General features: G+C 44.3%; 4 protein-coding genes and 2 long non-coding RNA genes across 8 annotated transcripts; 2 read left to right on the forward strand and 4 right to left on the reverse strand.

Annotated features, from left to right (window-relative positions):
* Positions 1-399: 399 nt before the first annotated feature.
* On the forward strand, positions 400-4,027 carry LOC306789474. The gene is made up of 3 exons (XR_013772657.1): positions 400-1,245; positions 1,371-1,447; positions 3,655-4,027. It is a non-coding gene; the product is annotated as an uncharacterized lncRNA (long non-coding RNA).
* On the reverse strand, positions 1,841-2,910 carry LOC306788748 (transmembrane protein 14C-like; the record flags this gene model as incomplete). The annotated part of the gene is made up of 4 exons (XM_079284373.1): positions 2,861-2,910; positions 2,616-2,713; positions 2,002-2,103; positions 1,841-1,932 (listed from the first exon to the last, which is right to left on the reverse strand). Exons 2-4 carry the CDS (start codon positions 2,689-2,691, stop codon positions 1,841-1,843), a joined length of 270 nt encoding a protein of 89 aa, XP_079140499.1. The 5' UTR covers positions 2,692-2,713; positions 2,861-2,910.
* Positions 3,288-8,240, reverse strand: LOC306789473 (p21-activated protein kinase-interacting protein 1-like). The gene is made up of 10 exons (XM_079285439.1): positions 7,598-8,240; positions 6,023-6,185; positions 5,225-5,345; positions 5,021-5,095; positions 4,868-4,920; positions 4,605-4,750; positions 4,352-4,449; positions 4,061-4,160; positions 3,598-3,727; positions 3,288-3,424 (listed from the first exon to the last, which is right to left on the reverse strand). The coding sequence occupies exons 1-10, from the start codon at positions 7,673-7,675 to the stop codon at positions 3,315-3,317; spliced, it is 1,074 nt and encodes a 357-aa protein (XP_079141565.1). The 5' UTR covers positions 7,676-8,240; the 3' UTR covers positions 3,288-3,314.
* Positions 8,241-13,888: 5,648 nt separating this feature from the next.
* Positions 13,889-16,877, forward strand: LOC306788987. The gene is made up of 3 exons (XR_013772633.1): positions 13,889-14,082; positions 14,208-14,284; positions 16,505-16,877. It is a non-coding gene; the product is annotated as an uncharacterized lncRNA (long non-coding RNA).
* On the reverse strand, positions 14,295-15,761 carry LOC306788986 (transmembrane protein 14C-like). 2 transcript variants are annotated; one of them, XM_079284731.1, is made up of 5 exons: positions 15,711-15,761; positions 15,466-15,560; positions 14,852-14,953; positions 14,695-14,782; positions 14,295-14,532 (listed from the first exon to the last, which is right to left on the reverse strand). In XM_079284731.1, the coding sequence occupies exons 2-5, from the start codon at positions 15,539-15,541 to the stop codon at positions 14,475-14,477; spliced, it is 324 nt and encodes a 107-aa protein (XP_079140857.1). In that variant the 5' UTR covers positions 15,542-15,560; positions 15,711-15,761; the 3' UTR covers positions 14,295-14,474. The 2 variants fall into 2 exon arrangements, with proteins under 2 accessions (XP_079140857.1, XP_079140856.1); XM_079284730.1 differs by having other exon boundaries at positions 15,466-15,563; positions 15,711-15,760.
* On the reverse strand, positions 15,971-20,636 carry LOC306788985 (p21-activated protein kinase-interacting protein 1-like). 2 transcript variants are annotated; one of them, XM_079284729.1, is made up of 10 exons: positions 20,487-20,636; positions 18,873-19,035; positions 18,075-18,195; positions 17,871-17,945; positions 17,718-17,770; positions 17,455-17,600; positions 17,202-17,299; positions 16,911-17,010; positions 16,448-16,577; positions 15,971-16,274 (listed from the first exon to the last, which is right to left on the reverse strand). In XM_079284729.1, the coding sequence occupies exons 1-10, from the start codon at positions 20,550-20,552 to the stop codon at positions 16,165-16,167; spliced, it is 1,062 nt and encodes a 353-aa protein (XP_079140855.1). In that variant the 5' UTR covers positions 20,553-20,636; the 3' UTR covers positions 15,971-16,164. The 2 variants fall into 2 exon arrangements, with proteins under 2 accessions (XP_079140855.1, XP_079140854.1); XM_079284728.1 differs by lacking the exon at positions 20,487-20,636 and adding an exon at positions 19,326-19,823.
* Between the last annotated feature and the right edge of the window lie 6,458 nt (positions 20,637-27,094).

The raw sequence follows: 27,094 nt of genomic DNA on the forward strand, positions 1-27,094 counted from the left end.
GTTGGTCTACGAGAGCTCCACAGAACAATAAGGATACTTTTATTTTGCAATCCAAACGCAGTAAAATGTACAATACAACACAATGTAGTTTAGTCTCCTCAGCTACATTGTGACTTTTTGTGCAACAACACAATGTAGTTCAGTCACTGGAATTAAGTATTAACTGATTGGGGTCATTTGTGACATGCGTAATTACTCAAGGGTCCAGAAAAAGGTGAATTTACCTGCGTTGCAGGGGCCAGTCACAATCAGATGCAGGGTTGAACATGAACCACTAGATGGAGCACTTGTAACATAATACAGCACACTACCTCAGGTACATTTAGAACGTAGCTAAAGTAAATACACGAAGAGACTAATTCCCACAACAACCCAAATACAAGGCTAACGACTGGCCCTCAGACACCCTAGATATTGTGTGACTCGATCGAGAGCTCCAGACCTAGAGGTGAGATTTGTTTTACTGATTTCTTCTTGTCACACTATGATTTCAAATCATTACATCGACGACATAGCACATTTTAAAATGCTTATTTCATTGTAATTAAAACATGACTGTATTTATTGTAGTAGCAGACTTAGTTGTTTTGCTAACCAGTGAAATTAGCTGACGCTGTATTTTGAAGTTTTGAGACACTGATGAAATGAGTTGACTGTATAAAGGTTTGAAATGTTCTGTTCAATGTTACTCAACACCAAAACAAACTTTTTCTATGGAAAGAGAGAGAAAAAACGTTCGATTTCAAAATCTGTATCCAGGTTCTTATAATGAGGTTATAGTTGAGCAGTTGATATGAGGCAATGTATTAAAAACACCAACCCTAATGCTACCACTGTATAATATTTAATAATTAATCCTTGCAGAACATCTGTCAGAATTATCTGTCTTTTTAGTTTTCCAAGTCCTTTTTTATTTGCAACAATGAAACTTGATGGATTGAAGAATAAGGAAAGACTGTGCTGGTGAGATTTTAAAAAACAATTCTTATGACCGGAAAAAATAAATAAAACAGGGACAATAAAATAATTCTGAACCACATTAGCATAACACAGAGACAAAGATATATATTTATAATCAATAATGACAGTGACAAAATTAAACACATGCATATGTGAATTGCTGCTACTGGGCATGATGGCTTACAAATTCTAGAAAAGGCTCAAGGAGAGAGAACTCTTAATGATTAATAAGCCCTTTAGTTACTACTTATAACCCCTTTATAAAGGATAACGTTTTAGAAAGTTGTCGGTCGGGGAGGGGCAGATCTCTGGATCACAGCGCTACAGGGCAGAACACTTTTACAAGGAGCACAAACATCCAGCCTGTGCACGGACGAGTAGACTGGACCACCAAATACGGAGGTCACCAGCAGCCCAGCAGTCTGTGACTCATGGGAAAAGGTCCCACTGCACTTTAGCCAGGAAATACAGACTTCAGAGGAGAAGTGTTTTCTGCTGGTCTGTTGTTACATTTGCCATGTTATTAAATATTGTTCCGTTTTGCACTAGTGTCCCATATCGTCTAGGGTCAGTATTTTTTCTTAATGGGAATGTTTGTGTATGTGAGAGCACAAATTATACATTTTTCATGTCAAAAATAGATTATGTAAAAAATAAAAAGGTATATATATTTTTTTTCAAGATTTATGTGGTTTGTTTTGATCTTCACCAGCATCAGTCCACTGAAAAGAGACATTTAAATCAGGACACGGTTGAAAACAGGACTGAAAAGTAAACTGGTTCATTCTTGTTTGTCTCATCTTTATTAAAGCAAAGGTTAACAGTCTCCATGGTGCAGCATTTTGTAAATGATTATCCCAGAAACAGAAAGACTTGTGTGTTACCTTAATAAAGTCATTAAACCAGCTGGCATGAACTTCCAGGAGTTGAGAAATCTCAGTCCCATCACCACAGCCAGAGTTGCCGAGGTGCCTGCAGGGAAACCGTGTTAGTGAATGCTGCGTTTGGACCCTCACAGTTTACCAAACTAAACCTGCTCACCAAGTGAAAGCCAGACATTCTTGGGATTTTGAGATGCCAGATAAGCACCGACTGCAGCCAACAGGCCGAACAGCAGCCCTGCAGCCAGAGAGGTGACGCTGCCTGTGGAGGAACAACATGTTAGCTTTATTTTGAAATCAAGTGTTGAATTAAATTTGATGCATTTGACCACCTCTTTTACATCAGCACCACAAAACCTCCTAAATGATCATAAAGATGAATCCAAAACTGTTTCAACAAATACTGATTGATTAATTAGAAAATTATCAGCAGATGAATCCTTAAAAAAATAATGATTGGTTGCAGACCACTATGAAATAGTTCAAGATGAGCTCCACCTCAACCAGCAGTAAAATCCTGCCTTTAGATTAATGCATGAGTAATGATAATCTATAATATAATAGTGCATCAGTCATATGAGACTACTTTGCATTGAGTACTATTTTCCCGATCATAGTTAATACCTTTACTCAACCTTTTCAATGCACATATTTCACTTATTAGAGTATTTCTACAGCGTCGTATTAGGATCTGAATGACGTCACTTCCTCCACCTTTGCACAGTTAAGCCAACTATTAAATATAAATGAAATATGTCGGTGCAGCTCTCCTACCTGCTTTCACATAACCGATGATTCCTCCTGCTGACACCAGAGCAGCATAGCTGAACCCAATCCAGTCTACAGCCATGTCGGGAAACCAGGAACCCCTGCTGCAGAACTAAATCAGTTTATTATGAGGAATAGATTGACCAGCACTTCACCACAATCTGGTTCATCATGGCAACAAAGAACCTGCCAATCATGTTTAATATCAAAATATCACACCAAACATTCTAAAAATAACCCATGAGTCTTACCTGAATTTAGAAACAACTTTAAGCGAGCACCAGTTTCCTACCGAGCAACTTCCGAACGTTCACCTAATTATCTCACTTCCGGCGTCATTTCAAAATAAAGTTTTTTTTCCCAATTCTATTTTTAGAATAGTGACAAAGAAAATAAAAAAGTGAAGCCTCGTAACCTACGTATGCATATCTTGAATACATCCATTAAAACATACATTCAGCAGCTGTGCCGTATCACCTCTGTGTTATATAGCACAAAATCAAAAGCAGTCTATGGATTATAAAACATTTTTTATTGTTGGCCATCTCATGTTCCATTGTTATTCCTCTTATACATCAAAATATATTCACAAAATCTGTACTTTATGACCTCCGTGTGGCAACCACAAGAAGCACATGAATATGTGACCAAGTCCAGATATAAAACAGTCCATAAATGATAAAATCGATTGATTGATTGTCCATTTTATTTTCCTCCGCCCTTTTTCTTCTTTTTGGGCTTGCTCTCGTCTTCTAGAATTACTACTTCTGCTGCAATTCGGACTCTCTTCGTCTTCGAAAGCTCCTGAATGAGTTCTGTGGACAGAAGCAAACAGATTCATCTGGAGTTCAGTAAGAGAAAGCTGAACCACCCAGTGCATCGGAAATCAAAATGCCTTAATATACCCTCCAATATCTAGAGCTCAAATCTCTTTCTTAATATGATGACGCAGAAGTGCAATGAGAGCGAGTGTTTGCAGGACAACTACCTTTAGATGTTGTTGCCTCAGCTGCAGGTTCCTCAGCGGTCTGCTGCACCGATGAAGGTCTCCACACAGCCAGGCACGTCAGTCGGGCTGTTGTGTTCACTTCCCCGAGGAGAGTGGGAGACTCCAGCTCCTGTTGGACAGTGCATTGCTAAATGAACCGCAGCTCGGCAGGTAACAAGTGTTGTTTTGCGCATCTTTGTTTTTATTCTTATAAAAAGGTTTTATATGGCTGATTTCTACGACTTATCCGATTATATATGAAAATCTTATTTGAGTTATTATTGCTTTTAAAATAACTTTATTATTCTGCTTTGCAAAGTAGAATATCTCATCAAGTAATGACGCTCAGGGATATTGTGTTTTGACACTTAATCTGTAGCTGCAAATGTAAATGTTGAATTTGGTTGAAGTTACAAGTAAATGGTTTCGGCTCAAATGTTCATGAATAACACGAGAGACGTGCCTCTTGTAGATGGAGTTTCCACATTTTGATGAATCCGTCGTTTGAAGCCGTTACCAGCACGCAGTAATCCTCCATCATGAAACTGTCGATCGCCTTCACTCTATAATCACAAAATAAAGGTTTGTTCACTTTTCACCAATATGACTGTGAGATGAAGAGATCATTCGCAATAAAAATGCATTTACTTCTTACAAAGACAAGTCCAGCTCTGATCTCATCATCAGGTGTGTTTTTAGAAATGTAGCTCTAAAATAATCTGTAAAATGAAAAAAAAAAAACTTGTGAATTTACCTGGTTTCATGAGCCTTGAACTCACACACCCATTCCTCTTTACTCAGGTCACATAACCTCACAAATTCATCGCCTCCTGCGATGGCCAGGACGGAGTTCTGAAATACAAGCAGGATTATATTTATTTAAACTTAATCCAATGTTGCTTATTCCCGTCATATCTTTGTTCAAAAGCAGATACTAATAATCTCAACCACAACAATCTCTATATCACATTTAAATGTCAGTGCAAGTTTCTAGTCAGAGAACTCACATTTATGAACTTGACAGAGGAGATCCTCTTGGTGTTTGTGACGGTTCCGATCACAGAGGCCGTCTCCAGGTCGTAGATGCTCACTTTGTCGTTCACCACGGCCACGTATTTATCCCCGTCTGGAGACCATCTCACAATGTGTGCATCTGTTGAAAGGGTTTTGGGGGAAAAAAAAAAGAAAGTTTGACGTCATTTCAAAACATACTAATATTATTAAAAGAACTTAAACATTTCTTAACTTCAGAATCCAAGGGGAGGCTTACTCTGCTTGATGTTTTTGATGAAGGCCGATCTTCCGTTAATTAGATTCCATGTTCTAAAAGGATTAAAACAAAAAAGATGCAACAGTCATTTCCGATTCCCTGATAAGTAAATGTTCTGCCGCACAGGCTTTCCAGCAGAGCTGTGCCTTTTACCTGAGAGTCTTATCTGTCCCAACTGAAAGGGCAAGTTTCCCAGACGGATGGACGGACAGCGATGTGACATGACCTCTGAGGAAAACAAGATAAAGTCAGTTATTTTAACTCGTTCCGTTCAACAAATTACAAGACAATAATCACATAAACATGACCATCGCAGGGCTTCAGCAGCATCACATCTCTCTCTCTGTGTGTGCTTACTGGTGAGCTTTGATGGATTTCAGACACTCCCACTTCTTTGTGCTCCACACACAAATGAGTCCATCCTCTCCTCCGCTCAGTAAATGAGACGTCCCATAAAACTCCAGGCAGGTGACGGTGCCTGTGAAATAGAAGGAAGTGAAGAGTCAGGTCTTTACTTTCTGTACACTTTGACAAACCTTTTGATGACATTTTATATTTGTTGTTCCAGCAGTAAAGAAAATGAATTAAGTCTATGAAGCTGTCTGGATAAATATGCTGTAATTCAGACCTTAGTAGCAATTTATGACAGCAAATATTGAAGCAAAATCTGTTTGATACGATACATATACCACAAACTGGCAAAGTAGTCAGGAGAACGTGGCATGAAATAGTGGGAGAGACTTAAAAAAAATAAATAAAAAGCTACTGGTTTCCAACAAAAATAAATAACAGGATTGCTATGTCCTAAAAAACTAAGAAGCTGAAAAACTCAGATAAACCACCACAATGAAAATGTTTTTTTTAAAAGCACATCTGTATAAAAACCTCTTAGATCAAAGGGGACGCATGAGTAATTATTTCTATGCTGTTGTGACGTGTGTCAAAATCCCCCAAAAATGTGATATGTCAAGTTCACAAACATATGCAGCAGTTTGATCAAGAAATCTAAATGTTTTACTAAATGTATTTTGTTGCAGTTACAAGACAAAACCCCAAAAAATAATATTTGTATTTGCCTTTCTAACCATCCACACATCCTCCATCTCTACTGCACATAAGCTGATGTCAAACAGAAGACGTAATGAAGACCCTCACCGTCGTGATGCAGCAGAGCTCCGTGTTCGACCCTCTTCTTCATGTCGTACAGCTGTACGGTCTCATCTTTGCTTCCCGTGACGACAAACCTCTCGCTGGCTGCCGCAGCTGATATGGAGGCTGTGTGTGCGTGATGTGTGAATTCCGCCTTGGCTGTCCACTCCTGCATGACGCACAAAAACACAACTAATGGACTCTTTGCAATATCTCAAGTGCTGAGCCTGGGGAGGAAATAAACTCAGTGTTCTGCCAGATTTAAAAGCATGAAAAATCAGAGATTACACTGTCCATCATCACAGTAAACAACATTAAACATGTGGTCATAGTATGGAGTGGTCTCGTGTGACGTCACAGTTTAGCTGTCGGCCATGTTGGAGTACATGTTGGAGTACACACAGCCACTGGCATGCACGGCTGAGTCGCAGAACCTATCGATCATGGTGAACTTTTGTGCTGTCTTTGGTTGTGGCAGCAGAGCTGATAGAGACAAGAAATCATTCTTTGGTTTGCCAGCGGTTATTACACATCAAGGAAATTACACGAAGGAGCTATCCAAGCGACGTCGCCAGAAATGGCTGTCGCGCATCTCTCGGGATATAAAGGAATCGAATTTGGGGTACACTCGAGTATGTGCGGATCACTTTATAAGTGGTCAGTGATTTTATTTGCAAATTCGTTTGTGAACAGTATTTAATAAAGGAAATATAAATTAAACATGGACATGAGAAGGTTACCGAAGCTTCATCGGCCCGTGACAGCAGTCGGTGCCAGAGACGTGTGGAGCGTGTACAACAGGCGAAACACAGAGATGCAGCCTCAGCATTGCTTGATACGAGTTTAACGTCAGATCATATATATATATATGTATATATATATATATATGTGTGGGGGGGGATGAAGTTAGGAGTTAGTTGAAAGTGAATTCCTACACACACGCACACAATGACATGCACGTACAATGTAAACAAACACACGTGTCTGTTTGCGCTGAGTAAACATTGAATATTGCTAAATATCGGACCAGATCTGTATATATTTACCCTTCCAATGACGAGATGAGAATTCTCGACGACCGTTGCTTTGACGTCTCGGACCCATCCACTGACAAACTGATTATCAGCGTCGAGCCCTTTGTAGCACTCCAGCTCGTCTTTCGTGTAAGGACTGGGGGTGTTCACGAGATACGTGTAGATGTTGGCGTAGTTTACCGATGGAAGGTAAGTAGGATCGGCACTGAAACGATCTGCACTCATCGTATAAGGATCCAAGTTACCAATAACCTTCAATTTGGCCAGGTAGCGAACCTTTGATGCACTATCCAGTGGTTCAAAGTATGGTATTTTCGCCGCACTTCCTTGTTTACTCGCCGCCATGGAGGATCTGTATGTACTCCAACATGGCCGACCGACCTGGTAACTAAGGAGATCGTGACGTCAGTGAGACCACTCCATTAGCACACATGCTGTTGTCCTGTATGACTTCCCATCAACCCCAGCGACAGTTTAGTTTACAAGAAGCCAGGGCAGACCATTCGTGGACATAAACTTTCAAACACAACAAGATAGTCCAACTTACTTTCTCGTCTGTTTTGACTCGGTAACCAAAGGCTATCTGCTCGTAGCTTCCAGCAATCAGTCCCAGCACAGCTGCCATGCTGCCACTTGTAGCTACAGAGTGCTAAGCTAGCCCGGCTAGTTAGCTTTCTTTCTCTCGCCCAATTTGGGCAACAGCTAATAACAGCTACAAACAGTCCAAGCAGGGACCTACACGAGAAACACCGAGACGTTGAACAACGTGGGGAAGCTATATCTACTAGTAATATCTACTGGCTATTTTTGCCAAAACAACGTGTGAGGCTGTTGCGCATGCGTAAAATCGACTTTCTCCTGTCTGGTAAGTAGTGGTTTTCAGAATAAAAGCCGAGGTTTTTTTACGGGTCAATGCAATAGAGTGGTCTCACCTACGTCACGATCTCCTTAGTTACGAGGTCTGTCCGCCATGTTGGAGTACATACAGATCCTACATGGCGGAGAGTAAACAAGGAAGTGCGGCGAAAATACCATACTTTGAATCACTGGATAGTGCATCAAAGATTCGCTACCTGGCCAAATTGAAGGTTATTGGTAACTTGGATCCCTATACGATGAGTGCAGATCGTTTCAGTGCCGATCCTACTTATCTTCCATCGGTAAACTACGCCAACATCTACACGTATCTCGTGAACACCCCCAGTCCTTACACAAAAGACGAGTTGGAGTGCTACAAAGGGCTCGACGCTTATAATCAGTTTGTCAGTGGATGGGTCCGAGACGTCAAAGCAACGGTCGTCTAGAATTCTCATCTCGTCATTGGAAGAGTAAATATATACAGATCTGGTCCGATATTTAGCAATATTCAATGTTTACTCAGCGCAAACAGACACGTGTGTTTGTTTACATTGTACGTGCATGTCATTGTGTGCGTGTGTGTAGGAATTCACTTTCAACTAACTTCATCCCCCCCCCCACATTATATTTATATTTATATTTATATTTATATATATATATATATATATATATATATATTATATATATTCGAAGAGGATTCATTTCAATCAGTCTGTATAAGCCTGTATATACAGGCTTCATTTCAATCAGCCAGAGGCCCATCCGCGTGGAGCCGAAGCCGAAGTAGGCCCACCTATGGTTTAGGAGACTCACCTGATGGACGCAACCCAGGCGCCCCGATGCACCTGGACCTCCACAACGCCTCCCTGGACTCTGCATCTCTGCATCTGTACAATAAAAACGTGTTACCCCAGGAAAGAGGCTTCATTTCAATAAGCCTGTATAAGCCTGTACAATAAAAACGTGTTACTTACCTGATGGACCTGATGGTTACCTGATGGTTCTCCACGACCAACACCATACTATCAAACTCACCGACAACCTGGTAGGGACCTGTATAAGCCTGTATATACAGGCCCATCCGCGCGGAGCCGAAGCCAGGTTCCCGCCCCGAGGCCCATCCGCGCAGATCCGAGGTTCCGCACTTCTCGCCCGTGACCTGTACGCCCACCTATGGTTTAGGAGACTTACCTGATGGACCAGGTGCATCCCCGATGCAAATTTGGCCTCATTCACCACAGACAGAGCCTGGATGAAATCAAGTTTTCCAATCTATTTCTAAGTGTTTTCGGAGCCCTGGTAGTCACTACCGGAGGGGAGGGGGGTCGGTGGGGCCACAGCACCAGCGTGCTGTGGCCCCCGATGCACCTGGACCTCCACAACGCCTCCCTGGACTCTGCATCTCTGCATCTGTACAATAAAAACATGTTACTTACCTGATGGACCTGATGGTTCTCCACGACCAACACCATACTATCAAGCTCACCGACAACCTGGTTGGGACCTGTATAAGCCTGTATATACAGGCCCATCCGTATAACATGTTAGGTGACTGTGCTAGCCACAGTGCGTCACATGGTCAGTATCCTGGCCGAGGCACAAGCCCCGGGGCCCATCCGCGCAGATCCGAGGTTCCGCACTTCTCGCCCGTGACCAGTACGCCCACCTATGGTTTAGGAGACTTACCTGATGGTTCTCCACGACCAACACCATACTATCAAACTATCAAACTATCAAACTCACCGACAACCTGGTTGGGACCTGTATAAGCCTGTATATACAGGCCCATCCGCGCGGAGCCGAGGCCAGGTTCCCGCCCCGAGGCCCATCCGCGCAGATCCGAGGTTCCGCACTTAAACTCCACACAGGAGGGCCTTCCTGTTAGGTGACTGTGCTAGCCACAGTGCGTCACATGGTCAGTATCCTGGCCGAGGCACAAGCCCCGGGGCCCATCCGCGCAGATCCGAGGATCCGCACTTCTCGCCCGTGACCACGTGCCCACCTATGGTTTAGGAGACTTACCTGATGGACCAGGTTACCTGGTCATGCACTCACCATCAGGTAAGTCTCCACGACCAACACCATACTATCAAACTATCAAACTATCAAACTATCAAACTATCACGAAGTCCAAGTTCCTCTCTTGGCTCCGGCCGTTTGGGGTACTTACGGATCGTGTTCGCCATCTTTAACGATGTTGCCCACGGACCACCACGTGGAGGTACGATCCAGCCGACTGTTCAATCACCCTGCGCGCCATTGGTGTTTTTAATTAAACAGTCGGATTCCCCTGGTCCGCACCAGTTCTACCAGTTTTCGGCTCAACCTCTCGAAAATTTTCGCTGGTTAGCTCTTTTCTGAAAACTGAGTTTCTGTAATCGTGCGCAAGGTGGCTTGGTGACAATCTATGAAAATGGCCAAAATCGGGGGAGGGGCGAAGCGCTGAACCCGTCAGCGCTTCGCCCATTCCCCCGATTTTGACCCAAAATTGCCAAAATCGGGGGAGGGGCGAAGCGCTGAACCCGTCAGCGCTTCGCCCATTCCCCCGATTTTGACCACCTATGAAAATTACCAAAATCGGGGGAGTGGCGAAGCGCTGAACCCGTCAGCGCTTCGCCCATTCCCCCGATTCCCCCTCCGTGGCGACACTGACTTTTTATTCTTTTTTTTTGTTTTTGTGGATCTGGTATTCCCACACGCGCTATCTCCGCGAAACAAGCACGCACAGCCTCGCCCGTGACACTGAATTGTAGGTCTCATCGCCCTCTACACGCAGGTCTAGGTTGATCGGAGATGCGTTCGGCCTCACGAGGTCGGCAAAGGGCCAGAATTTCGGGGATTTGCGGGGCCATATCTCCCCGGAAATAGAACACACAGACGAGACCACCACGCCGAATTATCCGCCTTGACGTGCTCTCACTGGAGAAATTGTCAGACAAATAAACCGAGCCCCACAGCCGATGTTGGACGGGGTCAAAGTCGGCGTGTGCACCCTCGATACTCCGACGTTTGAGGGTCGTGGTTCTCGATTTTCATAGCGCTATTTTTCGAATTATTTTACAAGTTTCACTCATTTCTTTCGGTGCTTCTGGTAGTCCACATCTTCATGGTGGTTCTGCTATCACAACTTCATTTTTGGATGGTTATTTTATTCGTATTTTACAACTTAACGTTCGCGGGTCTCGGAGTACAACGGACCCAATTTCCGGGTTGCACGGGTTTAACTGGGTCCATATCTCCCCGAAAATATAACGCACAGACGGGACAAGCCCCTTCAATTGTCGGCCTTGACGTGCTCTCACTTGAGAAATTGTCAGACAAATAAACCGAGCCCCACAGCCGATGTTGGACGGGGTCGAAGTCGGCATATGCACCCTCGATTCTTGGTTTTGGTATTCCAACTGCATTTTCATAGCGTTATTTTTCTAAGTGTTTTCCAACTTTAACTTTATTTTTCGTGGTTCTGGTATTCAAACTGTATTTTGAGATATCGTAAGTATTTTCCAACTTTTGCTTCTCGGAGGAATTAGGAAATACTTTTGCTTCCTAAACAAGTTAAACATTGAACTCATTGGCATGGCGGACAGACTTCTCATTTTGGAAGTGAGCCTCATGATTAATGGAGTTAACTCCTTGTTGAGGCACCGTGGCACCACTATAACTTTGTTTGTTTAGATTTATAGGATTTACAGGAAGACGTGTTTTCCTACAAATGAATTTAGCAGTGCTTTCAGAGGGAATGACTGACGGCTGTGTGCGTGTGGCTCTCAACTGCGAAAGCTTCTTGCATTCATGTTTTTCACATAGTGACGTTCAAGATGACAGAGCCTTCTCTTACTTGTTTTTTCTTGTTGTTGTTAAACCAACATTTGAATCAACAATATTAAAGAGAGCCTTGTCAGGACCGTATAGATGTGATTTGCTTGCTTCTATGTGGTACAGAGTAATTATCATAGAATGTATAACCTTATCATGATGAAACCTACTTAAAGCATTTATGCATTTGGATATATTATATTTTGAAATATTGAACTTTGGATGAACTCAGTGGGAGGAAAAAAACATGTTAAAAGGGAGAAGACAATAAAAAAGGTCATGTCTGACTGAGGACATGAGTTGTAACAAAGGTTTAGACCATTTCCCGTGGGATGCCGCAGCTCTCTGGTTGCTTTGCTGCCTCAGATTTGCTATTAAATCATTTACTCCATGTCTTTTTAAGCCAGCTACTCCTGTGCATCTTCTGGGATCCAAACGCATAGTCACGATAACGGCTCCATACACTGGGCTGGATGTTTGGGTGACACAGACACTGCAACTCTTTTTAACGCCACGATTTTGGAAAATGAGAACTTTATTACCACACACAGATGCTGTATATCCAGTCACTTTCGAAGCCATCAGCTTATAACAGTTAGTCCTGAAGACTGGTTGCAGTGGATATGAAGCCAGACACAAAGTACTGTCATTGTCAAAAAAAACACACACATGCCCATTAACATCCATTACCTCTGGACACTTCACAACATACAGAGCATGCCAGACTCCTGAAAAACCCAATTATTTTTGCATAATGATGCACTGTACAAACTTCTATTGCATATTGACGTGCTGTACAAAAAAATCAACAAACCGCATTGTCAGCTCACCATCCACCGGAGTGTGGATGGTGAGCCAGTATACTCACATTGAGATATCCTAGAGATTCTCACCCGTTAAGAGTCACCAAATATGAAAACCTGTGAATAGCACCTCCGACTCATTTGTGCTAAGGCAACCATGACACTATTATGGGAAAAAAGAAGGTAAACAAATCGGCTAAAACAGTAATTGAGCTGCCATGTTATTAACACAAGTGGACATTGAAACGGGCACTTTATTCGTACCATCAGGTGTTTTATGTGCAGATTAAAAAACAAGTTATGGGGGCAGACCACACGGATACAAGATGTGAAAATAATATGAAAAGGGCTTGTGGAATGGTGTTGGTGTCCAGTGGACACTCGAAATAAACTTGTTGTGCAAAGAAAAGTCCAGGAGGAAACAGACTCCAAACCTTCCAGTGAGGCACAGGTATTGATTTTGGCTTTCACATCAGCACCCAATACCTTATGGTCAAATCAAAAATGGAGATGGATCTCTCCAGCAAAGTACCATGAAACGGTCAGTTCACTACCCTCACACATTATGTACATGGATAGAGATACCACAAGGGAAAATGAGGATATATTCTGTTTTGTCTGATTTGGGTGAACAGACCCTTTAACGCTGCCTCACAAGCTATGCGTAAGATACACCAATTAGCCGAGTAGCAATTGTGATGACAGTACATAATTAGCCACTGGTGAAACAAGTAACAGATTTATAATCAATACTCTCATGAATACCCTCAGACCATTGCTTTTCACACGTTTCCATTATTTTGCACACGACAGTATCACCACTAACAGGGGCTTCTGTTGAACCCGATTAAATACAAACTAACAATGGCATGGCAGCACATTCCATCTATGGAACAACTGGTCTGAGGTTCTGACTCCACTGGAGGAAGGATTGGGATGTTATGGCATCACACGAGTAACATCAATTTAAAAACCGTGAATTCATTCGATAGATATCTAAACTGGAAGATTGCACGCGTCACTATTTTTGGTGAACTGTGACGTCACCTCAGATTGTAATTATCCACCATCAAAATGCATAGTTTGGATATACTATACATACGTATATGTATGAAAATAGATTGAATGGATTTCAAAATGTCCGCGAAAAACACTAAATTTCAAAGAGGGGGAAGAAGAAAACTGCAACACATTTACAATCTCAAATCTCACATATTTACAAAAAAAAACAAAGACGTTTTGTATAAAAAGTATACATCTAGGAATTGGCCCCCGTGGCACACCTGATACCGATTATCCTTCTCGCCTCAGGGCAAAAAACAGTGACAATAGAATAATTCTGAACCACATTAGCATAACACAGAGACAAAGATATATATTTATAATCAATAATGACAGTGACAAAATTAAACACATGCATATGTGAATTGCTGCTACTGGGCATGATGGCTTACAAATTCTAGAAAAGGATCAAGGAGAGAGAACTCTTAATGATTAATAAGCCCTTTAGTTACTACTTATAACCCCTTTATAAAGGATAACGTTTTAGAACGTTGTCGGTCGGGGAGGGGCAGATCTCTGGATCACAGCGCTACAGGGCAGAACACTTTTACAAGGAGCACAAACATCCAGCCTGTGCACGGACGAGTAGACTGGACCACCAAATACGGAGGTCACCAGCAGCCCAGCAGTCTGTGACTCATGGGAAAAGGTCCCACTGCACTTTAGCCAGGAAATACAGACTTCAGAGGAGAAGTGTTTCCTGCTGGTCTGTTGTTACATTTGCCATGTTATTAAATATTGTTCCGTTTTGCACTAGTGTCCCATATCGTCTAGGGTCAGTATTTTTTCTTAATGGGAATGTTTGTGTATGTGAGAGCACAAATTATACATTTTTCATGTCAAAAATAGATTATGTAAAAAATAAAAAGGTATATATATATTTTTTCAAGATTTATGTGGTTTGTTTTGCATTCCAGCGATGATCTTCACCAGCATCAGTCCACTGAAAAGAGACATTTAAATCAGGACACGGTTGAAAACAGGACTGAAAAGTAAACTGGTTCATTCTTGTTTGTCTCATCTTTATTAAAGCAAAGGTTAACAGTCTCCATGGTGCAGCATTTTGTAAATGATTATCCCAGAAACAGAAAGACTTGTGTGTTACCTTAATAAAGTCATTAAACCAGCTGGCATGAACTTCCAGGAGTTGAGAAATCTCAGTCCCATCACCACAGCCAGAGTTGCCGAGGTGCCTGCAGGGAAACCGTGTTAGTGAATGCTGCGTTTGGACCCTCACAGTTTACCAAACTAAACCTGCTCACCAAGTGAAAGCCAGACATTCTTGGGATTTTGAGATGCCAGATAAGCACCGACTGCAGCCAACAGGCCGAACAGCAGCCCTGCAGCCAGAGAGGTGACGCTGCCTGTGGAGGAACAACATGTTAGCTTTATTTTGAAATCAAGTGTTGAATTAAATTTGATGCATTTGACCACCTCTTTTACATCAGCACCACAAAACCTCCTAAATGATCATAAAGATGAATCCAAAACTGTTTCAACAAATACTGATTGATTAATTAGAAAATTATCAGCAGATTAATCCTTAAAAAAATAATGATTGGTTGCAGACCACTATGAAATAGTTCAAGATGAGCTCCACCTCAACCAGCAGTCAAATCCTGCCTTTAGATTAATGCATGAGTAATGATAATCTATAATATAATAGTGCATCAGTCATATGAGACTACTTTGCATTGAGTACTATTTTCCCGATCATAGTTAATACCTTTACTCAACCTTTTCAATGCACATATTTCACTTATTAGAGTATTTCTACAGCGTCGTATTAGGATCTGAATGACGTCACTTCCTCCACCTTTGCACAGTTAAGCCAACTATTAAATATAAATGAAATATGTCGGTGCAGCTCTCCTACCTGCTTTCACATAACCGATGATTCCTCCTGCTGACACCAGAGCAGCATAGCTGAACCCAATCCAGTCTACAGCCATGTCGGGAAACCAGGAACCCCTGCTGCAGAACTAAATCAGTTTATTATGAGGAATAGATTGACCAGCACTTCACCACAATCTGGTTCATCATGGCAACAAATAACCTGCCAATCATGTTTAATATCAAAATATCACACCAAACATTCTAAAAATAACCCATGAGTCTTACCTGAATTTAGAAACAACTTTAAGCGAGCACCAGTTTCCTACCGAGCAACTTCCGAACGTTCACCTAATTATCTCACTTCCGGCGTCATTTCAAAATAAAGTTTTTTTTCCCAATTCTATTTTTAAAATAGTGACAAAGAAAATAAAAAAGTGAAGCCTCGTAACCTACGTATGCATATCTTGAATACATCCATTAAAACATACATTCAGCAGCTGTGCCGTATCACCTCTGTGTTATATAGCACAAAATCAAAAGCAGTCTATGGATTATAAAACATTTTTTATTGTTGGCCATCTCATGTTCCATTGTTATTCCTCTTATACATCAAAATATATTCACAAAATCTGTACTTTATGACCTCCGTGTGGCAACCACAAGAAGCACATGAATATGTGACCAAGTCCAGATATAAAACAGTCCATAAATGATAAAATCGATTGATTGATTGTCCATTTTATTTTCCTCCGCCCTTTTTCTTCTTTTTGGGCTTGCTCTCGTCTTCTAGAATTACTACTTCTGCTGCAATTCGGACTCTCTTCGTCTTCGAAAGCTCCTGAATGAGTTCTGTGGACAGAAGCAAACAGATTCATCTGGAGTTCAGTAAGAGAAAGCTGAACCACCCAGTGCATCGGAAATCAAAATGCCTTAATATACCCTCCAATATCTAGAGCTCAAATCTCTTTCTTAATATGATGACGCAGAAGTGCAATGAGAGCGAGTGTTTGCAGGACAACTACCTTTAGATGTTGTTGCCTCAGCTGCAGGTTCCTCAGCGGTCTGCTGCACCGATGAAGGTCTCCACACAGCCAGGCACGTCAGTCGGGCTGTTGTGTTCACTTCCCCGAGGAGAGTGGGAGACTCCAGCTCCTGTTGGACAGTGCATTGCTAAATGAACCGCAGCTCGGCAGGTAACAAGTGTTGTTTTGCGCATCTTTGTTTTTATTCTTATAAAAAGGTTTTATATGGCTGATTTCTACGACTTATCCGATTATATATGAAAATCTTATTTGAGTTATTATTGCTTTTAAAATAACTTTATTATTCTGCTTTGCAAAGTAGAATATCTCATCAAGTAATGACGCTCAGGGATATTGTGTTTTGACACTTAATCTGTAGCTGCAAATGTAAATGTTGAATTTGGTTGAAGTTACAAGTAAATGGTTTCGGCTCAAATGTTCATGAATAACACGAGAGACGTGCCTCTTGTAGATGGAGTTTCCACATTTTGATGAATCCGTCGTTTGAAGCCGTTACCAGCACGCAGTAATCCTCCATCATGAAACTGTCGATCGCCTTCACTCTATAATCACAAAATAAAGGTTTGTTCACTTTTCACCAATATGACTGTGAGATGAAGAGATCATTCGCAATAAAAATGCATTTACTTCTTACAAAGACAAGTCCAGTTCTGATCTCATCATCAGGTGTGTTTTTAGAAATGTAGCTCTAAAATAATCTGTAAAATGAAAAAAAAAAAACTTGTGAATTTACCTGGTTTCATGAGCCTTGAATTCACACACCCATTCCTCTTTACTCAGGTCACATAACCTCACAAATTCATCGCCTCCTGCGATGGCCAGGACGGAGTTCTGAAATACAAGCAGGATTATATTTATTTAAACTTAATCCAATGTTGCTTATTCCCGTCATATCTTTGTTCAAAAGCAGATACTAATAATCTCAACCACAACAATCTCTATATCACATTTAAATGTCAGTGCAAGTTTCTAGTCAGAGAACTCACATTTATGAACTTGACAGAGGAGATCCTCTTGGTGTTTGTGACGGTTCCGATCACAGAGGCCGTCTCCAGGTCGTAGATGCTCACTTTGTCGTTCACCACGGCCACGTATTTATCCCCGTCTGGAGACCATCTCACAATGTGTGCATCTGTTGAAAGGGTTTTGGGGGAAAAAAAAAAGAAAGTTTGACGTAATTTCAAAACATACTAATATTATTAAAAGAACTTAAACATTTCTTAACTTCAGAATCCAAGGGGAGGCTTACTCTGCTTGATGTTTTTGATGAAGGCCGATCTTCCGTTAATTAGATTCCATGTTCTAAAAGGATTAAAACAAAAAAGATGCAACAGTCATTTCCGATTCCCTGATAAGTAAATGTTCTGCCGCACAGGCTTTCCAGCAGAGCTGTGCCTTTTACCTGAGAGTCTTATCTGTCCCAACTGAAAGGGCAAGTTTCCCAGACGGATGGACGGACAGCGATGTGACATGACCTCTGAGGAAAACAAGATAAAGTCAGTTATTTTAACTCGTTCCGTTCAACAAATTACAAGACAATAATCACATAAACATGACCATCGCAGGGCTTCAGCAGCATCACATCTCTCTCTCTGTGTGTGCTTACTGGTGAGCTTTGATGGATTTCAGACACTCCCACTTCTTTGTGCTCCACACACAAATGAGTCCATCCTCTCCTCCGCTCAGTAAATGAGACGTCCCATAAAACTCCAGGCAGGTGACGGTGCCTGTGAAATAGAAGGAAGTGAAGAGTCAGGTCTTTACTTTCTGTACACTTTGACAAACCTTTTGATGACATTTTATATTTGTTGTTCCAGCAGTAAAGAAAATTAATTAAGTCTATGAAGCTGTCTGGATAAATCTGCTGTAATTCAGACCTTAGTAGCAATTTATGACAGCAAATATTGAAGCAAAATCTGTTTGATACGATACATATACCACAAACTGGCAAAGTAGTCAGGAGAACGTGGCATGAAATAGTGGGAGAGACTTAAAAAAAAAAAATAAAAAGCTACTGGTTTCCAACAAAAATAAATAACAGGATTGCTATGTCCTAAAAAACTAAGAAGCTGAAAAACTCAGATAAACCACCACAATGAAAATGTTTTTTTAAAAAGCACATCTGTATAAAAACCTCTTAGATCAAAGGGGACGCATGAGTAATTATTTCTATGCTGTTGTGACGTGTGTCAAAATCCCCCAAAAATGTGATATGTCAAGTTCACAAACATATGCAGCAGTTTGATCAAGAAATCTAAATGTTTTACTAAATGTATTTTGTTGCAGTTACAAGACAAAACCCCAAAAAATAATATTTGTATTTGCCTTTCTAACCATCCACACATCCTCCATCTCTACTGCACATAAGCTGATGTCAAACAGAAGACGTAATGAAGACCCTCACCGTCGTGATGCAGCAGAGCTCCGTGTTCGACCCTCTTCTTCATGTCGTACAGCTGTATGGTCTCATCTTTGCTTCCCGTGACGACAAACCTCTCGCTGGCTGCCGCAGCTGATATGGAGGCTGTGTGTGCGTGATGTGTGAATTCCGCCTTGGCTGTCCACTCCTGCATGACGCACAAAAACACAACTAATGGACTCTTTGCAATATCTCAAGTGCTGAGCCTGGGGAGGAAATAAACTCAGTGTTCTGCCAGATTTAAAAGCATGAAAAATCAGAGATTACACTGTCCATCATCACAGTAAACAACATTAAACATGTGGTCATAGTATTAGCACACATGCTGTTGTCCTGTATGACTTCCCATCAACCCCAGCGACAGTTTAGTTTACAAGAAGCCAGGGCAGACCATTCGTGGACATAAACTTTCAAACACAACAAGATAGTCCAACTTACTTTCTCGTCTGTTTTGACTCGGTAACCAAAGGCTATCTGCTCGTAGCTTCCAGCAATCAGTCCCAGCACAGCTGCCATGCTGCCACTTGTAGCTACAGAGTGCTAAGCTAGCCCGGCTAGTTAGCTTTCTTTCTCTCGCCCAATTTGGGCAACAGCTAATAACAGCTACAAACAGTCCAAGCAGGGACCTACACGAGAAACACCGAGACGTTGAACAACGTGGGGAAGCTATATCTACTAGTAATATCTACTGGCTATTTTTGCCAAAACAACGTGTGAGGCTGTTGCGCATGCGTAAAATCGACTTTCTCCTGTCTGGTAAGTAGTGGTTTTCAGAATAAAAGCCGAGGTTTTTTTACGGGTCAATGCAATAGAGTGGTCTCACCTACGTCACGATCTCCTTAGTTACGAGGTCTGTCCGCCATGTTGGAGTACATACAGATCCTACATGGCGGAGAGTAAACAAGGAAGTGCGGCGAAAATACCATACTTTGAATCACTGGATAGTGCATCAAAGATTCGCTACCTGGCCAAATTGAAGGTTATTGGTAACTTGGATCCCTATACGATGAGTGCAGATCGTTTCAGTGCCGATCCTACTTATCTTCCATCGGTAAACTACGCCAACATCTACACGTTTCTCGTGAACACCCCCAGTCCTTACACAAAAGACGAGTTGGAGTGCTACAAAGGGCTCGACGCTTATAATCAGTTTGTCAGTGGATGGGTCCGAGACGTCAAAGCAACGGTCGTCTAGAATTCTCATCTCGTCATTGGAAGAGTAAATATATACAGATCTGGTCCGATATTTAGCAATATTCAATGTTTACTCAGCGCAAACAGACACGTGTGTTTGTTTACATTGTACGTGCATGTCATTGTGTGCGTGTGTGTAGGAATTCACTTTCAACTAACTTCATCCCCCCCCCACATTATATTTATATTTATATTTATATATATATATATATATATATATATATATATATATATATATATATATATATATATATATATATATATATATATTATATATATTCGAAGAGGCTTCATTTCAATCAGTCTGTATAAGCCTGTATATACAGGCTTCATTTCAATCAGCCAGAGGCCCATCCGCGTGGAGCCGAAGCCGAAGTAGGCCCACCTATGGTTTAGGAGACTCACCTGATGGACGCAACCCAGGCGCCCCGATGCACCTGGACCTCCACAACGCCTCCCTGGACTCTGCATCTCTGCATCTGTACAATAAAAACGTGTTACCCCAGGAAAGAGGCTTCATTTCAATAAGCCTGTATAAGCCTGTACAATAAAAACGTGTTACTTACCTGATGGACCTGATGGTTACCTGATGGTTCTCCACGACCAACACCATACTATCAAACTCACCGACAACCTGGTAGGGACCTGTATAAGCCTGTATATACAGGCCCATCCGCGCGGAGCCGAAGCCAGGTTCCCGCCCCGAGGCCCATCCGCGCAGATCCGAGGTTCCGCACTTCTCGCCCGTGACCTGTACGCCCACCTATGGTTTAGGAGACTTACCTGATGGACCAGGTGCATCCCCGATGCAAATTTGGCCTCATTCACCACAGACAGAGCCTGGATGAAATCAAGTTTTCCAATCTATTTCTAAGTGTTTTCGGAGCCCTGGTAGTCACTACCGGAGGGGAGGGGGGTCGGTGGGGCCACAGCACCAGCGTGCTGTGGCCCCCGATGCACCTGGACCTCCACAACGCCTCCCTGGACTCTGCATCTCTGCACAATAAAAACATGTTACTTACCTGATGGACCTGATGGTTACCTGATGGTTCTCCACGACCAACACCATACTATCAAACTCACCGACAACCTGGTAGGGACCTGTATAAGCCTGTATATACAGGCTTCATTTCAAGGTCAACCTGGGGTAACACAAAAACGTGTTACCCCAGGGAAGAGGCTTCATTTCAATCAGCCTGTATAAGCCTGTATATACAGGCTTCATTTCAATCAGCCAGAGGCCCATCCGCGCGGAGCCGAAGTAGGCCCACCTATGGTTTAGGAGACTCACCTGATGGACGCAACCCAGGCGCCCCGATGCACCTGGACCTCCACAACGCCTCCCTGGACTCTGCATCTCTGCATCTGTACAATAAAAACATGTTACCCCGGGGTTCTCCACGACCAACACCATACTATCAAACTATCAAACTATCAAACTCACCGACAGCCAGGTGGGGACACTACCTATGCCCTGCAACAAGCCTGGGGCCCCTTCGCTCCCCCAGGGGCCACCTGGTCCACCTGGGGTAACACAAAAACGTGTTACCCCAGGAAAGAGGCTTCATTTCAATAAGCCTGTATAAGCCTGTACAATAAAAACGTGTTACTTACCTGATGGACCTGATGGTTACCTGATGGTTACCTGATGGTTACCTGATGGTTCTCCACGACCAACACCATACTATCAAACTCACCGACAACCTGGTAGGGACCTGTATAAGCCTGTATATACAGGCCCATCCGCGCGGAGCCGAAGCCAGGTTCCCGCCCCGAGGCCCATCCGCGCAGATCCGAGGTTCCGCACTTCTCGCCCGTGACCTGTACGCCCACCTATGGTTTAGGAGACTTACCTGATGGACCAGGTGCATCCCCGATGCAAATTTGGCCTCATTCACCACAGACAGAGCCTGGATGAAATCAAGTTTTCCAATCTATTTCTAAGTGTTTTCGGAGCCCTGGTAGTCACTACCGGAGGGGAGGGGGGTCGGTGGGGCCACAGCACCAGCGTGCTGTGGCCCCCGATGCACCTGGACCTCCACAACGCCTCCCTGGACTCTGCATCTCTGCATCTGTACAATAAAAACATGTTACTTACCTGATGGACCTGATGGTTCTCCACGACCAACACCATACTATCAAGCTCACCGACAACCTGGTTGGGACCTGTATAAGCCTGTATATACAGGCCCATCCGTATAACATGTAAACTCCACACAGGAGGGCCTTCCTGTTAGGTGACTGTGCTAGCCACAGTGCGTCACATGGTCAGTATCCTGGCCGAGGCACAAGCCCCGGGGCCCATCCGCGCAGATCCGAGGTTCCGCACTTCTCGCCCGTGACCAGTACGCCCACCTATGGTTTAGGAGACTTACCTGATGGTTCTCCACGACCAACACCATACTATCAAACTATCAAACTATCAAACTATCAAACTCACCGACAACCTGGTTGGGACCTGTATAAGCCTGTATATACAGGCCCATCCGCGCGGAGCCGAGGCCAGGTTCCCGCCCCGAGGCCCATCCGCGCAGATCCGAGGTTCCGCACTTGAACCCGTCAGCGCTTCGCCACTCCCCCGATTTTGGTCATTTTCATAGGTGGTAACCAAGGGACCTCTCTTGGAAAAATCAAAGTCATCCGATTTGCTTGAAACTTTGCACACCTGTTTGGCTGTTCCCACGTATGCCCCCTCATAAGTTTCAACCTCCTAGCCCAAAGCCTACTCGAAATACCCGTCAGCGCTTCGCCACTCTCCCGATTTTGGGCATTCAGTATGGAGGGTGCACACGCCGACTTTGAACACGTCTAACTTCGGCTGTGGGTGTCGGTTTATTTGTATGTCAATTTCTTCCGTTAGCCCAGGTCAAGGCCGACAATTGGACATGCTTGTCCCGTCTGTGTGTTCTTTTTCCGCGGAGATATGGCCCCGTAAAACCCCGAAATTCCGGCCCTTTGCCGACCTCGTACGGCCGAACGCAGGCTCGCATCTCCGATCAACCTCCACAGCTGTGTAGAGGGCAACGAGACCTACAATTAGGTGTGACGGGCGAGACTGTGCGTGCTTGTTTCGCGGAGATATCGCGAAGAGGCAAAACAAAAATAAGTCAGAGTGTCGCCACCTCGAGCAGCACGAAGCGCTGAACCCGTCAGCGCTTCGCCACTCCCCCGATTTTGGTCATTTTCATAGGTGGTAACCAAGGGACCTCTCTTGGAAAAATCAAAGTCATCCGATTTGCTTGAAACTTTGCACACCTGTTTGGCTGTTCCCACGTATGCCCCCTCATAAGTTTCAACCTCCTAGCCCAAAGCCTACTCTAAATACCCGTCAGCGCTTCGCCACTCTCCCGATTTTGGGCATTCAGTATGGAGGGTGCACACGCCGACTTTGAACACGCCTAACTTCGGCTGTGGGTGTCGGTTTATTTGTATGTCAATTTCTTCCGTTAGCCCAGGTCAAGGCCGACAATTGGACATGCTTGTCCCGTCTGTGTGTTCTTTTTCCGCGGAGATATGGCCCCGTAAAACCCCGAAATTCCGGCCCTTTGCCGACCTCGTACGGCCGAACGCAGGCTCGCATCTCCGATCAACCTCCACAGCTGTGTAGAGGGCAACGAGACCTACAATTAGGTGTGACGGGCGAGACTGTGCGTGCTTGTTTCGCGGAGATATCGCGAAGAGGCAAAACAAAAATAAGTCAGAGTGTCGCCACCCCGAGCAGCACGAAGCGCTGAACCCGTCAGCGCTTCGCCACTCCCCCGATTTTGGTCATTTTCATAGGTGGTAACCAAGGGACCTCTCTTGGAAAAATCAAAGTCATCCGATTTGCTTGAAACTTTGCACACCTGTTTGGCTGTTCCCACGTATGCCCCCTCATAAGTTTCAACCTCCTAGCCCAAAGCCTACTCTAAATACCTGTCAGCGCTTCGCCACTCTCCCGATTTTGGGCATTCAGTATGGAGGGTGCACACGCCGACTTTGAACACGCCTAACTTCGGCTGTGGGTGTCGGTTTATTTGTATGTCAATTTCTTCCGTTAGCCCAGGTCAAGGCCGACAATTGGACATGCTTGTCCCGTCTGTGTGTTCTTTTTCCGCGGAGATATGGCCCCGTAAAACCCCGAAATTCCGGCCCTTTGCCGACCTCGTACGGCCGAACGCAGGCTCGCATCTCCGATCAACCTCCACAGCTGTGTAGAGGGCAACGAGACCTACAATTAGGTGTGACGGGCGAGACTGTGCGTGCTTGTTTCGCGGAGATATCGCGAAGAGGCAAAACAAAAATAAGTCAGAGTGTCGCCACCTCGAGCAGCACGAAGCGCTGAACCCGTCAGCGCTTCGCCACTCCCCCGATTTTGGTCATTTTCATAGGTGGTAACCAAGGGACCTCTCTTGGAAAAATCAAAGTCATCCGATTTGCTTGAAACTTTGCACACCTGTTTGGCTGTTCCCACGTATGCCCCCTCATAAGTTTCAACCTCCTAGCCCAAAGCCTACTCTAAATACCCGTCAGCGCTTCGCCACTCTCCCGATTTTGGGCATTCAGTATGGAGGGTGCACACGCCGACTTTGAACACGCCTAACTTCGGCTGTGGGTGTCGGTTTATTTGTATGTCAATTTCTTCCGTTAGCCCAGGTCAAGGCCGACAATTGGACATGCTTGTCCCGTCTGTGTGTTCTTTTTCCGCGGAGATATGGCCCCGTAAAACCCCGAAATTCCGGCCCTTTGCCGACCTCGTACGGCCGAACGCAGGCTCGCATCTCCGATCAACCTCCACAGCTGTGTAGAGGGCAACGAGACCTACAATTAGGTGTGACGGGCGAGACTGTGCGTGCTTGTTTCGCGGAGATATCGCGAAGAGGCAAAACAAAAATAAGTCAGAGTGTCGCCACCTCGAGCAGCACGAAGCGCTGAACCCGTCAGCGCTTCGCCACTCCCCCGATTTTGGTCATTTTCATAGGTGGTAACCAAGGGACCTCTCTTGGAAAAATCAAAGTCATCCGATTTGCTTGAAACTTTGCACACCTGTTTGGCTGTTCCCACGTATGCCCCCTCATAAGTTTCAACCTCCTAGCCCAAAGCCTACTCTAAATACCCGTCAGCGCTTCGCCACTCTCCCGATTTTAGGCATTCAGTATGGAGGGTGCACACGCCGACTTTGAACACGCCTAACTTCGGCTGTGGGTGTCGGTTTATTTGTATGTCAATTTCTTCCGTTAGCCCAGGTCAAGGCCGACAATTGGACATGCTTGTCCCGTCTGTGTGTTCTTTTTCCGCGGAGATATGGCCCCGTAAAACCCCGAAATTCCGGCCCTTTGCCGACCTCGTACGGCCGAACGCAGGCTCGCATCTCCGATCAACCTCCACAGCTGTGTAGAGGGCAACGAGACCTACAATTAGGTGTGACGGGCGAGACTGTGCGTGCTTGTTTCGCGGAGATATCGCGAAGAGGCAAAACAAAAATAAGTCAGAGTGTCGCCACCTCGAGCAGCACGAAGCGCTGAACCCGTCAGCGCTTCGCCACTCCCCCGATTTTGGTCATTTTCATAGGTGGTAACCAAGGGACCTCTCTTGGAAAAATCAAAGTCATCCGATTTGCTTGAAACTTTGCACACCTGTTTGGCTGTTCCCACGTATGCCCCCTCATAAGTTTCAACCTCCTAGCCCAAAGCCTACTCTAAATACCCGTCAGCGCTTCGCCACTCTCCCGATTTTGGGCATTCAGTATGGAGGGTGCACACGCCGACTTTGAACACGCCTAACTTCGGCTGTGGGTGTCGGTTTATTTGTATGTCAATTTCTTCCGTTAGCCCAGGTCAAGGCCGACAATTGGACATGCTTGTCCCGTCTGTGTGTTCTTTTTCCGCGGAGATATGGCCCCGTAAAACCCCGAAATTCCGGCCCTTTGCCGACCTCGTACGGCCGAACGCAGGCTCGCATCTCCGATCAACCTCCACAGCTGTGTAGAGGGCAACGAGACCTACAATTAGGTGTGACGGGCGAGACTGTGCGTGCTTGTTTCGCGGAGATATCGCGAAGAGGCAAAACAAAAATAAGTCAGAGTGTCGCCACCTCGAGCAGCACGAAGCGCTGAACCCGTCAGCGCTTCGCCACTCCCCCGATTTTGGTCATTTTCATAGGTGGTAACCAAGGGACCTCTCTTGGAAAAATCAAAGTCATCCGATTTGCTTGAAACTTTGCACACCTGTTTGGCTGTTCCCACGTATGCCCCCTCATAAGTTTCAACCTCCTAGCCCAAAGCCTACTCTAAATACCCGTCAGCGCTTCGCCACTCTCCCGATTTTAGGCATTCAGTATGGAGGGTGCACACGCCGACTTTGAACACGCCTAACTTCGGCTGTGGGTGTCGGTTTATTTGTATGTCAATTTCTTCCGTTAGCCCAGGTCAAGGCCGACAATTGGACATGCTTGTCCCGTCTGTGTGTTCTTTTTCCGCGGAGATATGGCCCCGTAAAACCCCGAAATTCCGGCCCTTTGCCGACCTCGTACGGCCGAACGCAGGCTCGCATCTCCGATCAACCTCCACAGCTGTGTAGAGGGCAACGAGACCTACAATTAGGTGTGACGGGCGAGACTGTGCGTGCTTGTTTCGCGGAGATATCGCGAAGAGGCAAAACAAAAATAAGTCAGAGTGTCGCCACCCCGAGCAGCACGAAGCGCTGAACCCGTCAGCGCTTCGCCACTCCCCCGATTTTGGTCATTTTCATAGGTGGTAACCAAGGGACCTCTCTTGGAAAAATCAAAGTCATCCGATTTGCTTGAAACTTTGCACACCTGTTTGGCTGTTCCCACGTATGCCCCCTCATAAGTTTCAACCTCCTAGCCCAAAGCCTACTCTAAATACCTGTCAGCGCTTCGCCACTCTCCCGATTTTGGGCATTCAGTATGGAGGGTGCACACGCCGACTTTGAACACGCCTAACTTCGGCTGTGGGTGTCGGTTTATTTGTATGTCAATTTCTTCCGTTAGCCCAGGTCAAGGCCGACAATTGG

Source organism: Melanostigma gelatinosum (genome assembly GCF_949748355.1).
Source record: "Melanostigma gelatinosum genome assembly, chromosome: 15".
Taxonomy (NCBI): domain Eukaryota; kingdom Metazoa; phylum Chordata; class Actinopteri; order Perciformes; family Zoarcidae; genus Melanostigma; species Melanostigma gelatinosum.